We start from the raw sequence: 27,842 nt of genomic DNA, 5'->3' as shown, positions 1-27,842 counted from the left end.
TAAAATAAGAACTCTGATTTAGGGAAGAGCCTGTAACTTAGCCCTCACTTGAAATCACATTGCTAAAATCAGTTTCTGCTGCTGGGCTGATATTAGGGTTTTTTAAATTATTTTTTTAGCATCATGTCTGTATTGTTGATAGGTTGGCACATGTAGCTATTGCAAAGGATACATTTCTGATTGATTATTGTACATGCTTCCAACTTGTTTCCTCTGCATTCCCAGGGTCGTTATGGTTGCTGTCGCTTTCTACGAGATGGATATAAAACTCCTAAAGAGGTAGGTTTGTTTTCCTCCAAACGAGTCCAAAGTAGAATGGTCACTATCTGCAGTCTCATTCAGAGAAAATACCTCCTATCACTAAATAGGATAACAATAACTAATATTTGCTACTTTTGTTGGGATTAATTGCCAAGCTTTGTTTGTGAACCTTTCTGGAGTAAATAAAATAGGGGAAGAGGTTGTCCTTCCACACATTGCAATTGGTTAGTTTCAGGAAAGCGCTACTGATGGATGCTTAAATTAGTGAGTGAATGTTTAAGCAGAAACAGAATATTTACATAGTCTCAAAGTTTTCCACCTAAATATTTAGTAATTACAGAGGGAAAAAAATCTTTCTATCAGTACATCTTTTTGGACCCCTTCCACTTTTTGCAGTTGGTTAATTCTAAACAGTACTTGATCTTGAAAAGTTAACTTCCTTTTGTTCCATTGTCAAAAGTTCTCCTTGGAAATATCAATGGATAAAATTAAATATTATTAAAGGGAATGAGTCGTTGATAACCCCTTTCATTGGCAAATGTAAACATCATTTAAGGCTTAAGCATGCTCGTCGAGAGCCATTATAATTTTTTAAATTATAGAGCTCAAACTCTTCTGGTTTACTTCCTCCCTTGCATTTTATTCTTTAAACCTTTTGACTTCTGCCCCTACCAAGCTATTAAAATTGTGCTCTGAAATATCATCATAATCTCCTAAGCGACCAGTCCTTATTCTCCGTGACTTCTCTGTAGTACATCGCTTACCTACCCCTACATTTTCTTGAGGTTTTTTTTTTTCCTATTTTAATTTCCATAACTCGAAACCATCCTAATTTTTCTCCTCTTTCTGTCCTTCCTCACTGAACTGTGAGGGTTTATCAAGATTTTGTTCTTAGGCTGCTTGTTCATAATCTATAGGTCTACATCTATAACTTGTGCTTGTGTGTCACCTATATAGGGATGATTCTCAAGCCCTCATCTCTCGCTGTCCTTCTAAACACTTCAATTTGTATGTTCTGCTGCTACCTCAAACTTAACAAGTATAAAGCCAAACTCAAGTTTATTACAAATTAGTCTCACTTCATACATGTGCCTGTAGTATTATTATTATCCCAGTTTTACTAGTTAGAGACAAAATACTGGCTAAGGGAGGGGAGTGTTTATGTGTTCTGCCTTCTCTGAAACAAACTCTCAGGGGTAAAAGGCTGTGTTGTAATACCTCTGAACTAGAGATACAGTCTGACCTTGGAGTGATAAGACAGACTTTGTTTATTGTGTTTTTAACCAGGATCCCAATCGTCTGTACTATGAACCAGCTGAGCTGAAGTTATTTGAAAACATTGAATGCGAATGGCCATTGTTCTGGACATACTTTATCCTTGATGGGGTCTTTAGTGGAAATGCAGAACAGGTAATGCACTGGGGACAGAGGGGACAGAGTTTTTAAGCAGAATGTTCTAATTATGTCTTCCTCTTTAGTTAATGACTGTGCTGACCCTGTGTCCTACCCTAATAGGAAGGACACAGTTGACTTCTATAGACTAGTCACTGAGGGCACCATATTAAGAGTTAGAAGACCTGGATATTGCCATCACTCCAACTTGGCTTTTTATAGATATAGAAAGCAGAATAGCAAGTCCTGTCTTCTTGCCTTAGTAATCAGAGGTACTTAAATTTATCTTCTGACTTTGTATGTCTTTTTTTAAAAAAATATATCTTAGAAATGATGTTCTAACTTTACCAAAAAACAATGACAACCCACTGATATCCTGTCCTCAACCCCCAAAATACAGTCATCATTGCTTTTTGAGCTATATGAATAAAGTAGTTTAGAAAGTATTGTTGGAAAACAGCGAGACTAGACAAGTTAATCAAGGAACTTTAGTGTTAGGCATTCTGCAAATTTGCTATATTCTAAACTTTGACATAAATAAAACAGATTTTGAAATCATTTATACTTGGCTACATAAAATACAATTTTGTGTAATTTAAATGCTTTGGCCAATTGTTATCTATAACTGCCAATATGAGTTTAAATAATAGGGTTATGACAAAGTTTCAGAGGTCACAAAGTGCTATTTTACTCTAAATCTTAGTCAACTATAGAGTATCCTTTTTTTTTTTTTTTTTTTTGTCTTTTTGTTATTTATTGGGCCGCTCCCGCAGCATATGGAGGTTCCCAGGCTAGGGGTCGAATCAGAGCTGTAGCTGCCAGCCTACGCCAGAGCCACAGCAACGCTGGATCCAAGCCGCGTCTGCAACCTACACCACAGCTCACGGCAACGCTGGATCGTTAACCCACTGAGCAAGGGCAGGGACCAAACCCACAACCTCATGGTTCCTAGTTGGATTCGTTAACCACTGTGCCACGACAGGAACTCCGAGTATCCTTTTTTTGAGCAAGAAATAATATAAGCAATAATAGACCACCCTATTTTGACCACCCTATTTTGATTCTACCAGCAGTAGAATTTTCTCAGCCCTCAAATTCCACAAAATTGTTTATCCAAAGTGGTGCTTCCTCAAAGAAAGATTTATTTATTAAATGTGCCAACTAAGTACAAAGCACATTCAGGTTTTTTGAACTCTGAGAGAAAAAGTTGAAAGGCCTGGATTCTTTTTTATTCCTTTCTTTTTTCCTGGCTTTGCTCCTGACCACTGAACAGCCCAAGTATTTTCATTGACTTCCTCAGTTTCTCTGTACAGTCATCATACCTCAGAGATATGGGGGGGTTCGGTTCCAGACCACCACAAATATTGCAAATATCTCAGTAAAGCAAGTCAGTTAAAAATTTTGGTTTCCTAGTGCATATAAAAGTTATGTTTACACTATAGTCTGTTAAGTGTATGATAGCATTATGTCTACAAAAAATCAATGTACTTTATTGCTGAAAAATGCTAAACTGTCATCTGAGCCTTCTACCAGCCATAATGTTTTTGCTGGTGGAGGATTTGAAATACTGTGAGATTTACCAAAATGTGACACACAGAGACACAAAATGAGCAAATGCTGTTGGAAAAATGGTGTCGAGAGACTTGCTCAACTCGGTTCCCACAAACCTTCAATTTGTAAATAATGCATTATCCGTGAAGCACAGTAAAGTGATGTGCAATAAAATGAGGCATATGATGAGAATGGTTTTTTCTCTTCATTGAAGAAGTAGATAGCCCTGATATTCTTTGAATTTCACAGATAAAGACATATCACAACTGCAAAGTACGGTAGTTTGGCTATAATGAGACATACACATGTTCTCTAAAAATCACCATCATCTGCACATTTGAGAAGTAAAAACTATTGGGCTTATGGGGAAATATGATTGCAGAACAACGCTTTAAAAGCTTGTCAGAAATACAAAGTAATAGGAACCTAATAAAAACAGTACCACATCCTTATACATATTAAATGGTTAACACATAAATACCGCAATAGATGTGGCATTTGTACCATGAAAAAGCCCTGAAGTTTGCTTGTGGAAATGTGCACTCACTTTCCTACCAGCTCACTCTCAGAGCTCCCCATGCCTGCCACCCTACGTGCCAGAGGAAGAGAACAAAAAGGAGCTAGTATAAGAGAAAAGAGGAAAAGAATGTCAAACGGAGAGGAAGAATCAAAAAATAGGCCAAGGAGAAAGAGGGGGAAGACACAGAGCCACACAGCCAGGGTGGCCATGAGAAGAGAGCAGCTTGGGAATGGCAGAGGAGAGTTGAATGGAAAGTTATAAGACCACATATGGATGGGTTGTGATTCATTGTTTTCCTAAGGTGTGTGCTTGTATGTGCGTTATGTATTCTTACACGACTCAGTTTGGCTGACTGCATTCTCAGGTTGAAATTGTGAGTAAGCAGATGTGAAATTCATGTTATGCTCAAGTTGTTCTCTAATATATCAAATGCACTGGAACAAATTTGTATTTTCAAAACAACATTTATAGCACAACTGACTGTATAATTTTTTCCACCATAAATTATAGTGGGTTTTGTTTATATTTTTTATGTATTACTAATCTACAGCAAATTGTTAAGCAAAAAAATGGAAACTTGGTAGTAATAGAAACTAATTGGCCCTGAAAATACACTTTTAAAAGCAATTACATCTGAAGTTAGGAAGCTGTACATAGTGAATAAACACAGGCCTGTAAAGGCAGGCTGACTTGGGCTTAAATCTGGGCTGAATCTTACACTCACTGTGTGATCTTTCACAAGCTCATAACCTCCTTGAGCCTTCATTTCCTTGTTTAAAAAAAAGGCTTTAATTCTGCACACCTGGATGGTTATTAAAATTAAATGCGTTAAAGTATGCAAAACTCCTAGCATAGTATCTGGCCTCCAATCAGCATTTAGTAAATGCTGCTTCCCCCTTTCCCTTTCACTAGGTGAATACACTCCTTTGCATTAGGACCTTCTTTGGTTACAGACATCCCCTAGATCCCAAAGGGAGCTCTATAAATTTTGTTCTTTTCTCTTATCTACAGGTTCAAGAATACAGAGAGGCTCTTGAAGCAGTCCTCATCAAGGGAAAAAATGGAGTCCCACTTCTACCAGAGCTGTACAGTGTTCCTCCTGACAAGGTGAGCTGGGCGATGCCTTAACATGGAGCTGGGAGAAGAGGACTCAAACTGCCTTGTTTGAGTCAAATAATTTTTAATCATCTGTTTATAATGTTCTAAAGTTTGTCTTTAGGTATAGGACAATAAAATATGATTTTATTCCTTTGAAAATAAATCTTTAAAGCAGGCTTAGTTATGGTACCATTATGTAGCCAGACAAAAGCAAGCCCAAACTTTACAATGGTAATTTCACAGGTATATACTTATCCTTAAATTCATCAAGATGCACACATTAGATATGTATGGTCTTTCTGTATGTCAGCCATACCTCAATTTAAAAAAAAGAAAATAAGAGTTTCTGCGTGACCCAGTGGGTTAAGAAGCCGATTGCAGTGGCTTGGGTCATTGTGGAGGTGTAGGTTTGATGCCCGGCCTGGCACAGCAGGCTAAGGATCTAGCATTTCTGCAGCTGTGGTATAGGTCACAGCTATAGCTCAGATTCAATCCCTGGCTTGGGAACTTCCATATATCATGGTGTGGCCATAATAAAATAATTAAAAATTAAATAAATTGTTCAGAGAATTTTTTTAAATCAAACTTTAGGATTGAGAATGATGTAGAGATCAGTAAGCCAAACTTGAATGATGTTCTGTGTGAACTCTTTAGGATTTTATATTCTCTGCTTTGAGGCTAATCATCTGGGATTATTTGAGTAGATCAGGCTTGCTTGAAAAATGAAGTATGTATCCATTTTCCCAAAATGTCAATTAAGATTACCGTTGTTCCTTCTCTCCATTGCAAAAGAGCATTAGCCTGGGGAGAGGTACAGTTTTCTGTGCTGGTGGGGATGACTGGACCAAGCTCCTAGCAACATCAGCAGCAACACCTGAGAGCTTGTTAGAAATGTAGATCTCAGGCCTTCCCCCACCCCTGCTCAGTCAGAATCTGCCTTTGGACAAGATCCTCAGGCGATGTGTACCCACATAGAGTTAGAGTAGCACTGTTCACAATTGTAGTCATAGTGCTTGACTTTTCATTCCATTGAATATGTGACTGTTTTATGGAGTATGAATCACAATCCAGATTCAGCCTTTTTGTTGTCTAATGTCTTAAATTCTGTTCTTTTCTTTATCTATCTTCCTTTTTTTTTTTTAGGTTGATGAAGAATATCGAAATCCTCATACTGTGGACCGAGTCCCCATGGGAAAATTGCCTCATATGTGGGGTCAGTCTCTATACATCTTAGGAAACTTGATGGCAGAGGTAAGGGAAGACTTCAGGGCTCTTCCATTGTTTTCTGCTTTAGTCACCATAGCAATCAGATTTGTGAGCAACTCACTCAATCTGAAGGATATGTGTTTTGCCTTTTGTATTCTACCTTAATTACAGATTTTCCTCCAGGTCCTTAGAGTGAGAGCATGGCCAATCCTTGACAAAAATCTTTTCACCTGGTAGCCATGTCCCTCATGCTTGCCCAGGACTTCCTATTTTGGTACTGTACTTGGTTGGAGATGCACTGGGATCAGGCCTTAGATATTTCTCTTTCAAAACACCCTTTAGTGCCTTGCCTGGTGACTGCGTGTGTAATTATGCTTGGTTAGTAATGGCTTTAATGGATTTAATGCTAACTCTTCCAAACAATGTAATGTTTCGTTCTTTAATTGAATAAACTGATAAGATAATTTTAGATAACAGTACAAGGAGTTGGGATCATCATGGTTTTTTGTTTGTTTTTTGATGAGGGGCTCTTTAAATGTTCCTTGTATCAAATTCTGTTGAAACAGCTCTTAATAAAGCACTTGTGACATTTCGAGCCATAAGAAAGGTTCCCTTTCTCAAAAGTTTTCCAGGTCTACTGACAAATCTATTTCCCCATTATAAGTTATTTTTATAAGGTAAGCTATAACTCAGGCTCCTTGAGGATCTTGAATGGAACTTAGCTTTCCTTTTTGAGCCAGATTCTTTGAGCTGTTTGTATATAATTATTTTCTGCAGCTGTTTTTGTTTGTTCTATTTTGTTTTTTTTCCCAGTTTTATTAAGATATAATTGACATGTCATTATTAGTTTAAGGTGTATAGCATAAATGTTTGATTATCTTTAGTTGACATTATTATGAATGTAGCAACAATGGGCAGAATAATTTGTTTAAACTAATCTTTACCTGGTGACTTTCGCATTCAATCATAATCAGTTAAATCCTATGAAAAAGGAGGAGATGAATGATACCCCTAAGAGCTAAATGAGTGAATTCATCCCATTTCATCAAGGACAGAAACTCAGGTCAGGTCAAAAGATATCTGCTGAGCAGAAAGCATAGCAAGTATATGAATGAGTAAACGTGAAAGCAATAGGACTAACGATGTAAATTATTGATTATAAGCATTGTGATCTGATCCTCATGTACATCCAAAGAAGGTGGAAATATAACTAGAAAACTTTCCGTTTATCATTTATTTTTAAAAATCTATTTCCAAAAAAGAATTTGTGGCAGTCGCTAAAATTTAACTCCAGATAAAATTAATTTGGAAGTGAATTCAGTAGTTCAAATATTTTCATACAGTAAAGGTATTTGTTTTCTTTTCATACCTGCCTCTCAGATGTTATGGTATGGGGTTCTGGCACTTGTGTGTTGTTTCTCCTCAAACATTAGCTTTTTTTGAAGTATAATAATCTTCCTTTTATGATGTTCTTTAGGGATTTTTAGCTCCCGGAGAAATCGATCCCCTGAATCGTAGGTTTTCTACTGTACCAAAGCCAGATGTTGTGGTTCAAGGTATGTATTCTTATTCACAGCAGCAGAAACTTTATATTAAAGGTCTGGTTTGAGGAGTTCCATGGTGACTCAGTGAGTTAAGGATCCAGCATTGCCACTACTGTGGCTTGGGTCGCTGCTGTGGTGCAGTTTCAATCTTTTACCTGGAAACTTCTCATGCTGCTGGTGCAGCCAGAAATTAATTAATTAATTAACTAACTAACTAACTAATTAAAGGATCTGGTTTCGACCATTAAATGATGACATTATTCTTTATGTATTTTGTTAGGCTTCAAAAAGTATAGAATGTACTTGGTTCTGTTTGGTTTCAAGATTGCTATTAATCTTAATCATGAACAAATGCTTGATCAATTATATTATTTGACACTCTTAACCACTTCTTCTAGAAACTCTTTTATTTTCACCATCATGATATTATAGCCTCCTGATTATCTTTGCTTTCGTTCTGAACATTCCTTCTATGCTTTTTCTGCTAGCATTCCTTTTTTCTCATTTCCTTCTAATGTTTGTGTACGTAAATCTTAATACTCTTTTCTTTATGTATTTACACCTTACATGAGTTTACTAGGGCTGCCTCCTTCATCATAAATTTAATTCCATGGCTCCAACTATTACTTCTTTAGAGAGTACTCCAAACTTTTATTTTTTGTTCCTAGCAATCAACTTAAATTTCAAGGTTACCTACTCTATGCAAAACACTGAGCTAAGCTCTATTAATTCTAGTCCCAACATGTATAAAACAAATTTACCACTTATACTTCAAATGCAAAACTGACCTTTTCTGTCTCCATCCATCCTTTTACCTCTCCCAAGGAAAATAGATCTGTTCATCTTCCTTAACTGAATGACATTAGTATTATGCTAATCTCCTGGAGTATAAAACTCCAGGTGATTTTTGACTCCCCAACAACACTATTTAATATGGTACCAGGTCTTCCTATGAAGCTCCTCTGAAATGTCTCCATTTCAACCTGATCCTCCATTGGGATTAATTCTATATAAAAAATAATCCTGTGTATTTTCTAAACCTTCTTATACTTGGCATCCTATGTGGTCTTGCAGGTAGTCTTTGCTTATCAGTGTACAGGCATCCTTCATTTTATTGTGCTTTGCAGATACTGTGTTTTTTATAAATTAAATGTCCATGGCAACCCTGTATCAAGCAGTTCTGTCAGCACCATTTTTCCAATAGTATTTGCTCACTTGGTGTGTCTGTTCACATTTTGTAATTGTAGCAATATTTCAAGCCTTTTCATTATTATTATGTTATAATGACCGGTGATCAGTGATCTTTGATGTTACTACTATGATTCGTTGAAGGCTCAGATGATGGTTAGCATTTTTTAACAATAAGTATTTTTAATGAGATGTGTACATTGTTTTCTTTAGATACAATGCTATTGTACACTTTAATAGACTAGAGCATAGTGTAACCATAACTTTTACATGCACTGAGAAGCCAAAAATTTGTGTGACTCGCTTTATTGTTATTTTCACTTTATTGCAGCGGTCTGGAACTAAACCCGCAACCTGCAATATCTCCGAGATATGCCTGTATATAGCAAACATTATGTAAAAGACCATCACTATTCCCCTCCCATGAGAAAGCTTGTTCTCCTTTGAGGCCTATGTCATCTGGCTATATTGGTCTTCTGGTAACTCTGATTTATTCATTTAAAACTTTGAGGCTTGGCTAATGGCCTTGCTCTTTTCCCCCAATTCCTACCATAGTGCTAGACTTCAGCATAAGAGTAAGTGCCATCTAATGTTTTAGCCTCAAAAATTTTGGATATCCCTAATCCTCATCACCTTTCCCTCCACCTCTACTCCACTCACTTTGAGGACCAAACTTTAGACTGTTTCACCTCAGATATTCCATCCCCCAAAGTCCCAATATCTGGCCATAACTACATATAATTTTGGTTTTCTTACTCCCCCCCCCATTACACTTGTCTCTATTTTCTCCTAGTCTACCTTTCTCTACCTTTTGGTTCATCATCTAAATATCTTAATCACCAGTACACCATACTTCTGCTATACCTACCAGAAAAATCATAGCCCCAGATGAATTTTATAGTCTGTGTTTTCTGATCTTATGCCTGACCTATACCTGGCTAAAATCTACTAGAGTTTATACAAGGTCATATTCTAGATCCTTTTCTCTTCTTCTTTATATATTTTCTTTGATCCATCTCATGTCTTTTTATAGTGACTCTTGAATGTATCAATGTCCTTTAAGACAGGCTTACTTGGTTGCCTCACATGTACTTTAAATTCAGTATGTCTAAAATTAATCAGCTGCACCCTCCTAGTACCACATCATTCATGCCTGCTTTTCTCCCTATTTGCCTATGTCATTGAATAGTACACTTTTCTCTCAGTCACACAAATAAATACCTAGGGAATCATTCTCAATATCTCCTTCCTTTCACCTCTTACATTCAATCAGTTAACAAGTCCTGGTTTCTTTACCTTCTAAATAATTCAGAAATCCATCTAGTTTATCTAGTACTAATGTCATGATCCCAATTTAAGTAATTAGCATCTCTTCATTCTGTTACTGCAATAATTTTTTAAGTGGTCTCCCTATCTTCAGTGTTGGTCTTCTATAGTGTATCAGTTTATTATTTAATCATCAACATGAATATGCTCTTTTTAAGATGGAGATATGGATAGGTTATTCCCCTAGTTACAATTCTGCAGGGGCTTCTGAATGCCAACTTTCTTAACTTGACCTAACATGGCTCTTTAAGATCTGGTTCCTGACCCTATCTTCAGTGTCATTTCTCATCACTTCCTCTTCACACTCCATGCTCCTGCTATAAAGAACTTTTTCATAATTCCTAGATCTGCCTTGTTCTCTGTTGCCCTTGAAACTTTGTCTATACTATTTCTTCTGTCTGGAACAACTTCTCCCTTAAATTTACCCTCACCTTTACAGAAATAACTCCCATTCAGCCCTCTAGTAAGACCCAATATCAGTGTCATTTTCTCCAGGGATCATGACTATTTTTGTAATCCTACCATATATACCATAGCACATAGATGGTATCAAATAAGCATTTTCTAAATATTTTATAAAATATAAACAAAAATATGAGTTGTTACGGATATTCCTGGAGTCCCAGAATATTGTTCACTTCCCTCTGCTCCTACTACCCACTGCATTGCCCTCTGCTAAACCCTGAGGCTCAGAAGAATGTAATTTGGAATTTTTTTTTTTTTTTTTTTTTTGCTTTTTAGGGTCACACCCACAGCATATGGAGGTTCCCAGGATAGGGGTCTAGTCGGGGCTACAGCTGCCGACCTACACCATAGCCACAACAACGCTAGATCTGAGCCCTGTCTGTGACCTACACCACAGCTCATGGCAACACCGGATCCTTAACCCACTGAGCAAGGCCAAGGATCGAACCTGCAGCCTCATGGTTACTAGTTGGATTCATTTCCACTGCACCACGATAGGAATGCCCCTGGAAATCATTACTCAAGGACAAAAAAAAAAAAAAAACAATCCTTAAAGTGTCACATGTGCCCTACATGATGATCTAGCCCCCGTCTGGCATTCCAGATACATTTTGGTGGTGATGTCGGGGGGTAGTTTTGTTTCTGTTTTGTTTTTGCCACTGAACAAGGTATTTCATGCTATAGCAGTATTGAAGTATATGTAGCCGCCCCCTATTCCCCCTGCCAGATACATAGCTACATTGTTTTCCATATTCATGTTTTATGATCATTCTGGACTTTCTACCTAAAATGGCTTCCCCATTCCTATTGCCTTCTTTCTTTTGGCTAATTTGTTTATTCTTTCGAATTCAGCTTAGACATCAACTCTTTCAAGAAGCCTTTTCTGAAACTACTCCCTACCAGCCCCACACTAGATAGGTGTCATTCTTGAGTGGTCTCATAATGTCATGCACGTATCTCTATTTACCTAACAAGTTACTTTATAATCAGTTCATTTGTGTATCATTTTCATTACACTGTGAGCTCCATGAAGGAGAGACTGATTTATTCATCTCTAAATCCCTAGTACCTAGCATAGTACCATATCCATTTAGGTGCTTAGTTAATGTTTATTAATGAATGGATGGATGACCACATGTGTTTTCCTGGACTTTTCTCAGCCTACTATTATTCTTCCTCTTTATATTTTCCTTGAAGAATCTTTGTCATTTTCTCTTCGAAGTACTTAAATGGTGTTCTGTCCAGGGAACTCCCGAATCACCATGGCCTGCATATCCTACCTCAAACCACAGCAACACAACACCATAAGGTGCCCATGATAGAAAAATATACAAAAGATAATGGCAAAGGAAAGCAGAGTAGCACTTTGTTAATAAGGCTTTTGCCTCCCCGACCAAACTCAACATAGACAATGTTGGTAAGCTGGAATGAATTGAGAGGTACCTTCATTTGCTCATAAACCCAATTCAACATATCTAGCAGCACTACAGGAGCAGAAACAGGGTGCATGTTTGTGTCTGGTGCTTAGCGTTAAGCCAGATGAGGCCCCACTCAGATTATTGGGCCACCAGAGAGTTATCAGTCCCATAGAGGAAGAATAGACAGAAGACTCAGGGAGCTGACCTGGACTTCTTCCTTGTGAGCATGATTACCACTTTAAAGTTATGAGTGTGAGAGGAAGAAAAGGGAGCTGTCCAGGCTTGACAGGCTCTGAGTCTAGAGAAATATTATCCCCATCCCGCAAAAGGACCACACGCAGTTTTAAATATGGCACCTCAATTCTTTATCCCCAGTCTACCTTGCCTTCTATCATTCTCTAGCTATAGAACTAATGATATTTTGTATCATTAGAGTGTTCTTTATTATCATCACATAATCCTGGCCCTGGTCTTTTTTTTTCTATTTAAATGTAGAATCCCAGATATGAAGAGTATGGCATTCTCTAGAAGTACATAGGTATTTAGCCAAAAAACAGAATCAAATACCTTAGTCATGAGATCCTTGTTCCCTTTTCCATTTAGATAATATTATTATGTACCTAGCATGATACTTGCTTCAAGTTTCTGCAATAACTATTAATTTCCTCCCCTTCTTTTCTCTCTCCTTCAAAATATATTATGTGGCTGAAGAGATCTTTAGGTTCCTGTTGAAATAAAATTTTCTGTTCACTTCATCTTCTTTCTTTTCTATAGTTTCTATTCTAGCTGAGACAGAAGAAATCAAGGCCATTTTGAAGGACAAGGGAATTGATGTGGAGACCATTGCTGAAGTGTACCCCATCAGAGTCCAACCAGCTCGTATTCTCAGCCACATTTATTCCAGCCTAGGTAAGGAGATTGGCCAGCCTGCTAGAATCAAAGCATTATTTGATACAGGCTGGTTTCTTTGCTTTTTACTTTTTCTTGATTATATATTGCTGTATTAAACAGGACCTGAAAAGGAATTTAGTGTCTGGAATCTTAAGTTCTAACCCTATATATCCTATGTAGGCTTGATAATTTTCATTGTGTTCTATGAACTCTCTGGGACATAGGGCACAGCTGTTGCCAGGCAATGTTGTATCTTCATTCCAAGTGTGTGCTTAACCAACATGTTATCCCCTTTCTTGGGACCTATATTTCTATTTGAATGCATGCTAATTTTATGTGGATTAATAGCCCAAGAACTTGTTTTTACTTATTTTATACCTTGTCATGTAATGAATTAGTTGACAATATTTAAAAATTCAACTTCTTAATCTAATACTTATTTTTAATTAGGACTTTTTTTATTCAATTTATATCTTAAATTTGATTTTAAATTACTATACATTATAAATTTACACAAGTTATTACAAATTTCACATTAAATAAATGACTACACTGTTGGCTAAAAAAGAAAGGATGCTCAAAATGTCTGAACTACCCTTATGAAAGGCTGAATAATGGCCCCAAAACATGTCCAAGCTCCCTGGAACCTGTAAACATTATCTTATAAGGCAGAAGGAATTGTGTGTGTGTGATTAGGTTAAGGAGATTAAGATCGGGATGATTATTCTGGATTATCCAGGTGGGCCCTAAATGTAATAACAAGTATCCTTATAGGAGATATCCAGAGGCAGATCAGGCCATAGAAGTAGGAGATGTTACAACAGAAGCAAGAGATTAAAAAAGGCTATTAGCCTTAACCTCTGGGAGCTGGAAGAGTCAAGGAACAGATTCTTTCCTGAAGCCTCCAGAAGGAACCAACTCTGCTTGACACCTTGATTTTTTATTTTACCTCATAATAGCCATTAGGCTCATTTTAGACTTCCAATCTCCAGGACTGTAAGAGTACAAATGTGTGTTGTTTTAAGCTACTAATTTTGTGTTAATTTGTTATAGCACCAATGTGAAATTAATACAATCTTAAATCAAGCCACAAAGGGGTAAATTTATAAACAAAGAATGTATTTTAGATAGCAGACTGCCACTTACAAACCCAAAGACTAGTTGTGTGTGTGTGTTTGTGTGTGTGTGTGTGTGTGTGTGAGTGTGTATGTACTTATTTCCTCCACCAAGGGTGGTCTGTCAGTAATTAAAACCAAGCCAAATTTTGTCCAGCTCAAAACCAACCTCCTTTCCTTTTTACTAGCATTTACTCCAGACACTCAATTTCTATGACAGTTGTATAGATCTAAATTGAGAGGGAATCAGTCAAGGAGGAAATGACCAACAGTCAGAACTGACTGTTCTTTATCGTTCCTAGGCACCCATATTTTATGCCAGCAAGGCCTGAACTCTCAAAGCTATTAACGGAGAATCTGGCTTTAGGATTATATGGATTTCCCCACTCTTCCATTCTAGTTATAATGCAGAAAATCGCTTTTTTTTTTCTTTTTAGGGCCACACCCACGGCATATGGCAATTCCCAGGCTAGGGGGCAAATCAGAGCTTCAGCTGCCAGTCTACAGCACAGCCATAGCAACGCAGGATCCAAGCCATCTGCAACGCACACCACAGCTCAAGGAACACCAGATCCTTAACCTACTGAGCAAGGACAGGGATCAAACTCATGTCCTCATGGATACTAGTTGGGTTAGTTACCAATGAGACACAATGGAACCACCCCTTTTCTTTTTAAATTAAGTGCAGAGTTGGAATTTTCTAAGAAATTTTACTTAAAAATGGAAAACTAAAATATAAACATATATAAATTATCAAGTTTATTGAATAAAGGCAGTTTAATACCCCAGGAATAAAATGAATGAACAGAAGGAATACTTTACCAAAGAAATTGAAACTGTGAAAAAGAACCAAACAAAAATTCTCAAGCTGAAGAACACAATAAACAAGATGAAGAATGCATTAGAAAGCATTGGAAATAGAGTATATTATATTGAAGAGAGAATTAGTGAACTCAAAGATAGAAATCTAGAAATGATACAAGTAGAAGAGGAAAGAGAAATAAGATAGATAGAAATATCTATAGATAGATATAGATATGAAATAAGGTAAATATAATGGAAATAAATATCTAGATATCTAGATAGATAGATAGATATGAAATAAGATAAATATAATGGAAATCGAGATCCTACCAGAGCGACAAAACACTTTTAGTAGGCTAATGGATATCCCAGAGGAGAAGAGAGGTAGAAGAGAGATGAGAGATTATTTAAAGAAATAACAGCTATCTTCCCAAACTTGAGAAAGGACCTGGATAATCAAGTCCATGAAGTAAAGAGAGCAGCTAATTAATCTCATTGCACAAGGACCTTTTTGAAGATGCCTGATATTAAAATTGTCAGAAGTTAACAACAAAGAAAGAATTTTAAAGGCAGCCAAGGGGGCGGGAGGAGGGTGGTAAGACACTAGAGAAGCCCCATCAGCAGATTTCTCAGCAAAAACCCTAATAGCCAGGAAAGAGTGAAAGGATGTTCTTGATATACTAAAGAAAAATTGTCACCCAAGAATACTCTACCTAGAAAAATTATTCAGATATAAAGAATAAATAAAGACTTTTTCCCAGAAAAAAGCTGAGGGAGTTGAACACTAGACCTGCTTGACAAGAGATATTGAAAGAAACTCTTCAACCAGAAACAAAGTGGCAAAAATATACAAAACTTTAAGCAAGACGATAGACAGAACTGGAAATTTTCAACTCTTTATCAGAATATGTTTTTAGGCCTGATAAAATTAGAAGCAAAAGAGTCAAAATTAATAGTGGTTACCACAGAAATACAAAGGATTATAAGAGAATATTATAAACAGCCAAACACCAACAAATTGGACAAATCTAGAAGAAATGACAAATTTTTTAATTTATGCATCCTTAAAAAACTGAATCAAGAAGTAGAAAACCTGAATAGACCATTACTATTACAAATATTAAAGCAGTAATCAAAAACATGCCCTAAAAACAGAAGTCCAGAACCAGACAGCTTCATATGCGAATTCTACCACTCAAAGAAAAATTTACACCTATCTTTCTCAAACTCTTCCAAAAAATGGAATGGAACACTTCCAAACTCATTTTACAAGGCCAACATAATCCTGATGTCAAAACCAGACAAAGATAACACACAAAAAAAAGATTACAGGCCAATATCTCTGATGAACATAGATGCTAAAATCCTCAACAAAGTATTAGCAAACTGAATTCACTACATCAAAAGGATCATACACCATGATCAAAAGGGATTTATTTCAGAAATGCAAGGATGGTAAACATTCACAGATCAAGCAACAGGCTATACCACATTAACAAAGTGGAGGATAAAAACCATATTATCATCTCAATAGATGCAGAAAAAGCCATTTGACAGATTTAACACTCATTAATAAAAACTCTCAATAAAGTGGATATAGGAGGGATGTACCTCCGTAGAATATAGGCTATATATGACAAACCTACAGCTAACATCATACTCAGTGGTGAAAAATTGAAAGCTGTTCCACTAAGATCAGGAACAAGACAAGGATGCCCACTCTCACCACTTTTATTCAACATAGTATTGGAAATCCTTGGCATGCCAATTAGACATAGCAAACAAGAAAAAGAAGTAGAAGGAATTAAAATTGGAAAGGAAGAAGTAAAACTGTCACTATTTGATGATGACATGGTTTTATATATAGAAAACCCCAAAGACTCCACCGAAAAACTATTAGAAATAATAAATGCATACAGTAAAGTTGTAGAATACAAAATAATTGTACAAATATCTGTTGCATTTCTATATGCTAACAATGAAGTAGCAGAAAGAGAATTTAGGAAAGTGTCTGGGAATATGCCCAATATTGTTAATCATCAGAGAAATGCAAATTAAAATCACAATGAATATCCCTTCACACCTGTCAGAATGGCTATCATCAAAAAGAACACAAATACAAATGTTGGAGAAAAGGGAATCCTTGTACACTGTTGATGGAAATGTAAATTGGTGCAGCCATGTGAAAAACAGTATGGAAGTTTCTCAAAAAGCTAAAAATAGAACTACCATATGACCTAACAGTTCTCCTAGGTATATATTTAAAAAAACACGACTAATTAAAAAAATGCATTTACCTCAATGTTCACAGCAGAATTATTTACAATAGCCAAGATATAGCAGCATCCTAAGTGTCCATCAACAGATGAATGGATAAAGAAGATGTGGTATATATGCAATGGAATACTACTCAGCCATATAAAAGAATGAAATTTTGCCATTTGCAACAACATGAATGGACTCTAAGGGTATTAGGCTAAGTAAGTTAGAGAAAGACGAATACTGTATACCACTTATAAGAGGAATATAAAAAATAAAAAAAATACTGAATGTAACAAAAAAGAAATACACTCAGATATAGAGCACAAACTAGTGGTTACAAGTAGAGAGAGGGAAGGGGGGAGGGATAAGAGTAGGGGATTAAGAGATACAAACTACTATTTATAAAATAAAGGTTCTACAAGTATATATTGTACAACACAGGGAATATAGCCAATATTTTATAATAACTACAATGTAATTATGAATCACCATGCTATACACCTGATATATATATATGTACACACACATACATATATATGTTTATAAGTTATTTAAATATAACATATATATAAGTTATATGTTATATATATTTAACATATATAAACTTATATAATATTGTACATCTACTATACCTCAATAAAGAAAATGTTGAAAAATGATAAAATATTCATCATGATTTTTAAAATTTTCATATTATTATGAATGTCAATATTATCAGTATAAAATGATGATATAGGATATTATTTCTGGTACCCAATACTGATAATATTGACATTTTTAAAACTGCTATATCATCATTTAAAATATATCCCCTAAAATCTAAAATCTGTACTCTGGTAACTTGAGATCCACAATCATCCCTCTAAAAAATACGTGAGCAAGATATTCTTAAACAACAAAAAGAAAAATATCTGGGAATAAATTTAACCAAGGAGGTTAACAACATATAAACTGAAAACTGAGATATTGTTGAAAGTAATTGAAGGAGAAACAAATAAATGGAAAGATACTCCATGCTCATGAATTGGAAGAAATAGCATTGTCAAAATCTATAGATTCAGTTCAGGCCTTATCAAAATCCCAAGGACATTTTTCACAGAAATAGAAGAGAAAAATTCTTAAACTTATGTGGGACCATAAAAGGCCCCAAATCCCAAAGTAATCCTTAGAAGAAAGAACAAAGCTGGAAGTATCACACTCCCTGATTTCAAACAACAAAGCTGCAGTAATCAGAATAGCATGGTATTGGTAGAAAAACAGATAGATCAATAGTACAGAATTTAGAGTCCAGAAATAAACCCACACATATTTGGAAAAGTAATGCATGACAAAGAAGCAAAGAAAGGACAATGGAGAAAGGATAGTATCTTTAATAAGTGGTGTTGGGAACTCTGGACGGGCACATGCAAAAAAAGATGAAACTAGACCACTATCTCACACCACACATGAAAATTAACTCAAAATGGATTGAAGACCTGAACGTGAGAAGTGAAACCATAAAACTCCTTGAAGAAAACACTGGCAGTACACTCTTTGACATCAGTCTTACAGTATCTTTTTAGCTGTCTCCACGGGTAAGGGAAACAAAAGCAAAAGTAAACAAATGAGATTAACATCAAACTAAAAAACTTCTGCACAGCAAAGGAAACCATAAATGAAATGAAAAGATCACCGGGAATTCCCTTGTTTCACAGCAGGTTAAGTATCTGGCATTGTCCCTGTAGCAGCCCAGGTCACTACTGTGACATGGATTGAATCCCTGGCCTGGGAACTTTCACATGCCGTGGGCAGCCCAAGGAAAAAAAAAAAAAAGAAGAAGAAGACAACCTACTGAATGGGAGAAGGTATTTACAAATGATCAAATGATGTATCCAATGAGGGGTTAATGTCCAAAATTCAGCAACAAAAAAACAACTTGATTTAAAAATGAGCAGAGGAGCTGAATATACACTTTCCTAAGAATTTACAGATGGCCAACAGGCACATTAGTGATGTTAGACATCACTAATTATTAAGGAAATGCAAATCAAAGCCATAGTGAGATATCACATCACACCTGTAAGAATGGCTGTTATCAAAAAGACAGCCATAAAAAAGATGAAATCTTGCCATTTGCAAAAACATGAATGGACATTGATGAGAGTGTTACGCTAAGTGAAATAAAGTCAGACAGAGGAAGACAAATACTGTATGGTTTCACTCATTTGTGGAGTAAAATAAAATTAATAAACAAAAGCAAACATGTAGATACAGAGAACAGAGTAGTGGCTACCAAAGGACAAGAGGCTGAGGGGGAGGGATTGAAATAGGTGAAGGGGTTCAACTGTACAATGACAAATGGAAAGTTAAGTTTCTGGTGATTAGCACATAGTAAGTTATATAGTAGTAGAAATATATCGTACATAGGAAATGTATCATTATGAATGAATGTTACCTCAATAAAAAAGAACTTTATAAATATTAGACTCAAATATTATATAATACTAATTCTTTTCTAATTTTTGCACATAGATATATTTTCATAGTTGTATTCATGTGTACATATTGTGCTTTTTTTTCCATTCATTCTCTCATGTATGTCCACAAATTGAAAGAGCTCTATATTAGTCCATCAAAGTAAAGCAATTGTTTTCTTATTATTGGGTACTTGAATCGTTTTCCAAAATTTTTATCCTTCTTTGAATACCTTTGTATAGTCATTCATACACATATTCCTGTTTCCTTGGAGTATATTCTCAGAAAAAGGATCCTGGATAAAAAGAATCTGAACAACTTTGTAGCTCTTGTTACATGTTGCTGGATTATTCTTTAGAAAGACCAGTCACTTTTTAGTGACATCAATAAATATAAAATATATCCTTTTATTTTTACTATCCCACCAACATTGGATTTTTATCATTTGCTTTTGTTATATTATTAGTTTTCATACACAGAAGTTATTCTAATTTCCTCTCTTTAATTCCCAGTGAGAATATGCATTTTTTTAATTTTTGTTTTAATTTTTAAAAATTGTATTGCTTATTGCTTGCATATCTATCAGGATCTGCACATCTTTGCATATCTTTATCAATTCTTTGTATTTTATGGTAAGATTTTATCAATGATGTTTATAATGTATATATTTCCTATTCTATAACTTTCTTAGATTATTATTTTCTTGCTTTTGTGCAACTTTTTCAATATCATATACATTCATTTTATCAGATATATCTTTTATTTCTTCAGGAATTGTGAATTTATCTCCTAGTTTCATTTGAATAGATGTGTTATTCTCATTCTCTTCACTTTTCATAAGTAGTTGGTTATCTGATTCCAAATAGCTTATATGCATGTTGACTGTAGGGAACTGGGAGATAGAGAAAAGCACAAAGAAAAAGATAAGAATCAGTAATTCTCCAGTCTCAGGAAGCCACTGCTTCCGTTTTGGAATATTTGCTCCCAATCATTTTTTTTGTACACTAAATACTTGTTTTTAGAAAAACGGTATCAGAAAGTACGGTCTGCAATCTGTTTTTTGCAATATAATGTATGACGAACCCTGTTACATTTTCTTAAATAGCCCCCTACAGCACTATTTTTATATCTATGTTAGTATAATATTTTTAATTATTTGGTCATATGGATAACAATCTTGTATGCATAAAATAAATAGCCTTTTTTCTATTGTTTTGCAAATTATCTACTTATATTATTTTACCATTTTCTACTGAAAATTGTCAGGGATGCTAACACTTTGTCTCCCACACATTATTGCAATATTTTGCCATTTTACTATTTGCCTTTTAATTTTGCATTTGATTTTGATATATAGAACTTTTACATTTTTATGTAGTAAAATTTTCTCCTTTTTGGTTTCTTTTTTGCTGTTATGCTTAGAAAAATAGATCCATCCCTGGGACAGATCCATTTTCAGTACATTTTCTCTTAGTTCTTTATGATTACGATTTTACATTTAACTCTTAGGGCTAGAATTTTATTTTTAGTTTTTCTTATGAGGTAAGAATCATAACTTGTTTCCCAAATAATTAGCCCATCTTCACAGCACTGTTGATTGAATAGTTCATATAAACACTGTTTTGAAATATCTTTATCATTTACTGCATATACATAGACTCATATTTATGTGTGTATAAATTTCTGGTTTTACTTTTTGGTGCTAGTGATCAGTTTTTCCTTTCCTAGTACCATATTTTTAAATAGCTTCAGCCTCACCAATAATTGGAGAAATGTAAGATAAAACAATAATGAAATATAAGGTTTTGTCCATCAGTTTTATAAAAGTTAAGATTGACAATATCCAGTGCTGGTTAATATGTGGAGAAATCAACAGTCAGCTCTCCTGGTAGTAGTGTAAATCTGAAGCAGTTTGGCATTACCTATAAACATTTTTAATGCACGTACGTTGTCTAGCAACCTTACTTCTAGGAATCTATCCTATATAATATACAAGTGCACAAGAAGATATGTACAGAGATGTTTGTTACAACATAATTTGTAATGGCAAAACAACAATTAGAAGCAACCTAATGTGTATGAACAAGAATGACTGAATTATGATATGTTGTGCCACATATAAAGAATAAAGGTAGACTTTCAGTTTCCAACTATGTTGAAACAGCTTTTTTCAAACCAACTTTATGGTAAGAACAACTACCCTAGCTGGATTTTTAAAATAAAAGTGAATTGAGTTCCCATTGTGGCCCAGTGGGTTAAGAACCCAATGTAGTGTCTGTGAGGATGTGGGTTTGATCCCTGGCCTCACTCAGTGGGTTAAAGATCTGGCATCACCACAAGCTGCAACATAGGTTGCAGACATGGCTTGGATCTGGTGCCTGTGACTGTGGCATAGGCTGGCAGCTGCAGCTCTCATTCGACCCCTAGCCTGGGAACTTCCATATGCTGCAGGTGCAACTGTAAAAAGAAAAAACAGTGAAGGTATCAGAAAGTAACCAAGACAACCAAGACTTGAGAAACCAAAATCTTGGAGAGAAGAGGACCTCAGAGAAATAAGCTCACCATTCTCTGTGTACTTTTCCTTTTGAGGCATTTGCTGATTCTTAAGCTGTGCTTACGTGGAGTGAGGGATCAAGAAACCAAGTATAAAGTCTCACTGCTGAGAAGACAAAAATTCCATTTAGGACCTTTTAATGTGCAAGTAGCTGTGATAAACACCTGAGGCTTTCAGTTGAATTCATGAAGCAAATCAGAAATAGACCATTTCTCAGAAAGCCTGAAACACAAAGCCTAAAGCACAAATAAATGGAAATGAACCCATGTTGATGGATTGGAAGAGTTAATATTATTAAGATGTCAATATTTGAGAGTTCCCATTGTGGCTCAGCAGGTTAAGAACCTGACCAGTACCCATGAGGATGTGGGTTTGATCCCTGGCATCGTTCAACGGGTTAAGGATCCAGCATTTCCACAAGCTGTGGTGTAGGTCGCAGATACAGTTTGGATCTGGCATTGCTGTGACTGTGGTATAGGCTAGCAGCTGCAGCTCTAATTTGACCCCTAGCCTGGGAACTTCCATATACTGCAGGTATGGCCCTAAAAAGAAAAAAAAAAGATGTCAATACTATCTAAAATGATTGACAGATCCCATACAATCCCTATCAAAACCCAATGACATTTTTAGCAAAAATAGAAGAGTACATTCTGCAATTCATATAGAATTCCAAAGGACCCCAAACTGTCAATCAAAAGTGTAGTATTGGAGACATTTCTCCAGAGAAGAGAGACAGATGACCAAAAAGCATATGAAAAGATACTCAACATCACTAATCACTAGAGAAATGCAAATCAAAACTACAATGAAGTATCACCTCACACCAGTCAAAATGGCCATCATCAAAAAGTCTACAAACAATCAATGCTGGAGATAGTATGGAGAAAAGGGAACCCTTCTATACTCTTGGTGGTAGTGCAAATTGGTGCAACCACTATGAGAACAGTATGGAGATTTCTTAAAAAACTAATTATACAACTACTATATGATCCAGCAATCCCACTCCTGGGCGTATATCCAGAGAAAACCATCATTTGAAAAGACACATGCACCCCAGTGTTTACTGTAACACTATTTACAATAGCCAAGACATGGAAGTGACCTAAGTGTCCATCAGCAGAGGATTGGATAAAGAAGATGTGGTACATATATACAATGGAATATTACTCAGCCATAAAAAAGGATGAAATGCCATTTGCAGCAACATGGATGGACCTAGAAATTATCATACTAAGAGAAGTCAGACAAAGACAGATATCATGTGAGATCACTAATATGTAGAATCTAATAAAAAATGATACCCAAGAACTTACAACCAAAACAGAAACAGACACAAAGATTTCAAAACCAAAGGTTGCCAAAGAGGAAATGTTGGGGGGAGGGATAAATTAGGACATTGGGATTAATATTATACACACTACTATATATAAAATAGATAAATAATAAGGACTACTCAATACTGTGTAATAACTTATATGGGAAAAGAATCTGAAAAGGAATTAATGTATATGTATAACTGATTTACTTTGCTGTGCACCTGAAACTAACTAAACATTGTAAGCCAACTATATGCCAATAAAATTTAATTTTAAAATAAAGTGTAGTATTGGCATACAGAAATATGTAGAAAAATGGAATAAAATAGAAGTCCCAGGAATTAACCCTTGCAGATATGGTCAAATGATTTTTGACAAAGGTGCCAAATCCATTCAGTGGAGGAAAGAAAAGTCTTCTCAAGACATGGTGCTAGGCAAAAACAAAAAAAAAAACAAAAAACAAAAAAAGGAGTTCCCGTCGTGGCGCAGTGGTTAACGAATCCGACTAGGAACCATGAGGTTGTGGGTTCGGTCCCTGCCCTTGCTCAGTGGGTTGACGATCTGGCGTTGCCATGAGCTGTGGTGTGGGTTGCAGACGTGGCTCGGATCCAGCATTGCTGTAACTCTGGCATAGGCCAGCGGCTACAGCTCCGATTCGACCCCTAGCCTGGGAACCTCCATATGCCGCGGGAGCAGCCCAAGAAATGGCAAAAAGACAAAAAAGAAAAAGACATGGTGCTAGGAAAACTATCCATGTGCAAAAAAATGAAGCTGGACCCTTGTTTTACACCCAATACAAAAATTATCTCAAAATGGATCAAAGTCCTAAACCTCAGAGCTAAAATAAAACTCTTAGAAGAGAATAGAGGGGAAAGCTTTGTAACATTGGATTTGACAATGATTTCTTTCATATAACACCAAAAGCACAGGCAAAAAAAGAAAAATTAGATAAATTGGACATCCACAAAATTTAAAACTTATGTGCATCAAAGGACACCATCAAAAGAGTGAAAAGGCAAGCCATAGAATGAAAGAAAATATTTCATATATCTGATAAGGGATTAACGTCCAGAATATATAGAGAATGCAACAACAACAAACCAAGCAACCTCCCCAAACTATCTCTAGATCCATGCAACCCTATCAAAATTGCAATAGCATTTTCCACAGAAATAGAAATAACAATTCTAAATGTAAGCATGAAGGATCCTAAATAGCCAAAGCAATCATGAGAAAGGACAAGTCTGGAGCCATCACACTTCTTGATTTCAAATTATTTTACAAAACTATAGTAATCAAAAGAGTATGGTGCTAGTGTAAAAAGAGACACATAAACAGATGGAACAGACTCATACCCAGAAAAAAATCCATGCATATTTTATCAGCTAATATGTGACCAGCGGACCAAGAATGCTAAATGGGGAAAAGATAATCTCTGAAAAATGGTGCTGGGAAAACTGGATATCCATATGCATATATCCATATGCAAAAGAACAAAAGTGGATCCCTTCTTACACCATTTATAAAAATTAACTCAAAATAGATTAAAAACTTAAATTTAAGACCTAAAACTGTAAAACTCCTAGAAAAAAACATAAGGGAAAATTTCTTTGTCATCAGTCTTGGTAATGATTTCTTGGATATGACACCAAAAGCATAAGCAACAGAAGAAATATCAGTCAGTGGCACGACACCAAACTAAAGATTCTGTCTTGCAAAAGGAAGAATTTAAAAAGTAAAAAAAAACAGTCTAAGGACTGGGAGAAAAATACTTCCAACTCATATATCTGATAAAGGGTTAATATCAAAAATACATAAGGAGTGCATGCAACTCAATAGCAAAAACTCAATTTTATTTAAAATTGGCAGAGGAAATGAAAAGACATCTTCTACAAAAGACATCCAGGTAACCAACCAGTACATGAAAAGGTGCACAACATCACTAATTATCAGGGAAGTGCAAATCAAAACCATGATGTGATAGCACCTCAAACCTGTTAGAATAGCTATTATCAAAAAAAAAAAAAACTGAGATAGCAAATGCTGGCAAAAATGTGTAGAAAAAGGAACCTTCCTACACTGTTGGTGGGAATGTAACTTGCTACAACCAGTGTTGAAAACAGTATAGAGTTCCTCAAAACATTAAAAATGGAATTACCATGTGATCGGCAATCCCACATCTGGGTATATATCTGAAGGAGTTTAGCTATCTGAACTTTCATGTTTATTGCAGCATTATTCACAATAGCCAAGACTTGGAGGCAACCTAAATAGATGAATGGGTAAAGACAGTGGGGTGTGTGTGTGTGTGTGTGTGTGTGTGTGTGTGTGTGTAACAATGGGATATTATCCAGCCATGAGAAAAAGGAAATCTTGCCTCATATGTGCCAATACGCATGGACCTTGAGGGCATTATGCTAAGTGAAATAAGTCATAGAAAGACAAATAATGTATGGTCTCACTTATATATGGAATCTAAAAACATCAAACTCATAGAAACAGAGTAGAATGGTGGTTGCCAGGACCTGAGGGGTGGAAGAAATAGGAAGTATTGGTGAAAGGGTACTAACTTTCAATTTTAAGATGAATAAGTTCCTGGGATATAAAGTACAGCAGGGTGACTATAGTTAACAATACAGCATTGTATACTTGAAAGTTGTTATGAGAGTAGAGCTTAACATTCTCACCATAACAACAAAACGGCAGTTAAGTGAGTTGAAGGATGTATAACTAACCTTATTATGGTAAACATTTCATAGTATATCTGCTTATCAAATCACATTATACACCTTAAACTTACATAATATTATATGTCAATTATATCTCAATAAAGCTAGGGGAGGAATTCCCATCATGGCTCAGCAGAAATGAATCTGACTAGCATCCATGAGGACGCAGGTTTGATCCTTGATCCTTGGCCTCATCCAGTGTTGCTGTCATCTGCGGCGTCGGTCACAGACATGGCTCATATCTGGCATTGCTGTGGCTGTGGTATAAGCTCAAATTCGATCCCTAGCCTGGGGACCTCCATATTCCATGGGTGTGGCCCTAAAAGAAAAAAAAATAAAGCCAGGGAAAATTTTTAAAATAAAAAACACATGGTGGGAATGTAAACTGGTACAGCCACTATGGAGAATAGTTTGGAGATACCTTAGAAATCTATACATAGAACTTCCATATGACCCCGCAATCCCACTCTTGGGCCTATATCCGGACAAGAGTTTCCTTGAAAAAGACACATGCACCCGCATGTTCATTGCAGCACTATTCACAATAGCCAAGACATGGAAACAACCTAAATGTCCATCAACAGATGACTGGATTAGGAAGATGTGGTATATATACACAATGGAATACTACTCAGCCATAAAAAGAATGACATAATACCATTTATAGCAACATGGATGGAACTAGAGACTCTCATACTGAGTGAAATAAGTCAGAAAGAGAAAGACAAATACCATATGATATCACTTATAACTGGAATCTAATATCCAGCACAAATGAACATTTCCATAGAAATGAAAATCATGGACCTGGAGAATAGACTTGTGGCTGCCTGACAGGAGAGGGAGGGAGTGGGAGGGATCAGGAGCTTGGGGTTATCGGTTACAACTTGGAATGGATTTACAATGAGATCCTGCTGAGTTAGCATTGAGAACTATGTCTAGATACTTATACTGTAACAGAACAAAGGATGGAAAAAAATGTATACATGTAAGTGTATCTTGGCTCCCATGCTGTACAGTGGAAAAATAAATAATTTTTTTTTGTCTTTTTGCTATTTCTTGGGCCGCTCCCGCGGCATATGGAGGTTCCCAGGCTAGGGGTCGAATCGGAGCTGTAGCCACCAGACTACGCCAGAGCCACAGCAACTCGAGATCCGAGTCGCGTCTGCAACCTACACCACAGCTCACGGTAACGCCAGATCCTTAACCCACTGAGAAAGGGCAGGGACCGAACCCACAACCTCATGGTTCCTAGTCGGATTCGTTAACCACTGCGCCATGACGGGAACTCCAATAAATAAATTTAATAAAAAAATAAAATAAAATACATTTTCTGTATCTAGAAAAAAATAAAATAAAAAAATAAAAAACACAAATCCCAATTTTAAAAGGCAAAGGACTTGAATAGACATTTTTCCAAAGATAATATACAAACTATCCATAATCACATGACAAGAGGCTCAATACTAATCATTAGGACATACACATACCCTGGACCTGTCATTTCCACTACAAGGTATATACTCAACAGAAATGCATACATATATGCTCTAAAAGACATGGACGATGTGCAGAAAAGTGTTAACAGAAGAGGCCAGAGAATACCACATTAAAAAAAATTTTTTATGGCTGTACCCACCATATGCAAGTTAGCTGGCCAGGGATTGAATCTGAGCCACAGCTGTGACCTATGTTGTAGCTGCAGCAACACCAGAATCTTTTTTTTTTTTTTTTTTTTAGGGCCACCC

General features: G+C 36.0%; 1 protein-coding gene across 9 annotated transcripts in view; it reads left to right on the top strand.

Annotated features, from left to right (window-relative positions):
* The window catches only part of PHKA1 (phosphorylase kinase regulatory subunit alpha 1), a 127,120-nt gene that overhangs the window by 35,810 nt on the left and 63,468 nt on the right, over window positions 1-27,842 (top strand). For all 9 annotated transcript variants that reach the window (XM_021080697.1, XM_021080694.1, XM_021080698.1 and 6 more), the window contains exons 9-14: window positions 226-279; window positions 1,549-1,671; window positions 4,736-4,831; window positions 5,966-6,073; window positions 7,506-7,584; window positions 12,744-12,878. In XM_021080697.1, the coding sequence (XP_020936356.1) occupies window positions 226-279; window positions 1,549-1,671; window positions 4,736-4,831; window positions 5,966-6,073; window positions 7,506-7,584; window positions 12,744-12,878 (595 nt within the window). The remainder of the gene's footprint in view (window positions 1-225; window positions 280-1,548; window positions 1,672-4,735; window positions 4,832-5,965; window positions 6,074-7,505; window positions 7,585-12,743; window positions 12,879-27,842) is intronic.

The sequence above is a fragment of the Sus scrofa genome, chromosome X (genome assembly GCF_000003025.6).
Source record: "Sus scrofa isolate TJ Tabasco breed Duroc chromosome X, Sscrofa11.1, whole genome shotgun sequence".
NCBI classification, from domain to species: domain Eukaryota; kingdom Metazoa; phylum Chordata; class Mammalia; order Artiodactyla; family Suidae; genus Sus; species Sus scrofa.
The sequence above is the reverse complement of the archived record's forward strand: the minus strand, read 5'-3'. Positions and strand labels throughout refer to the sequence as shown.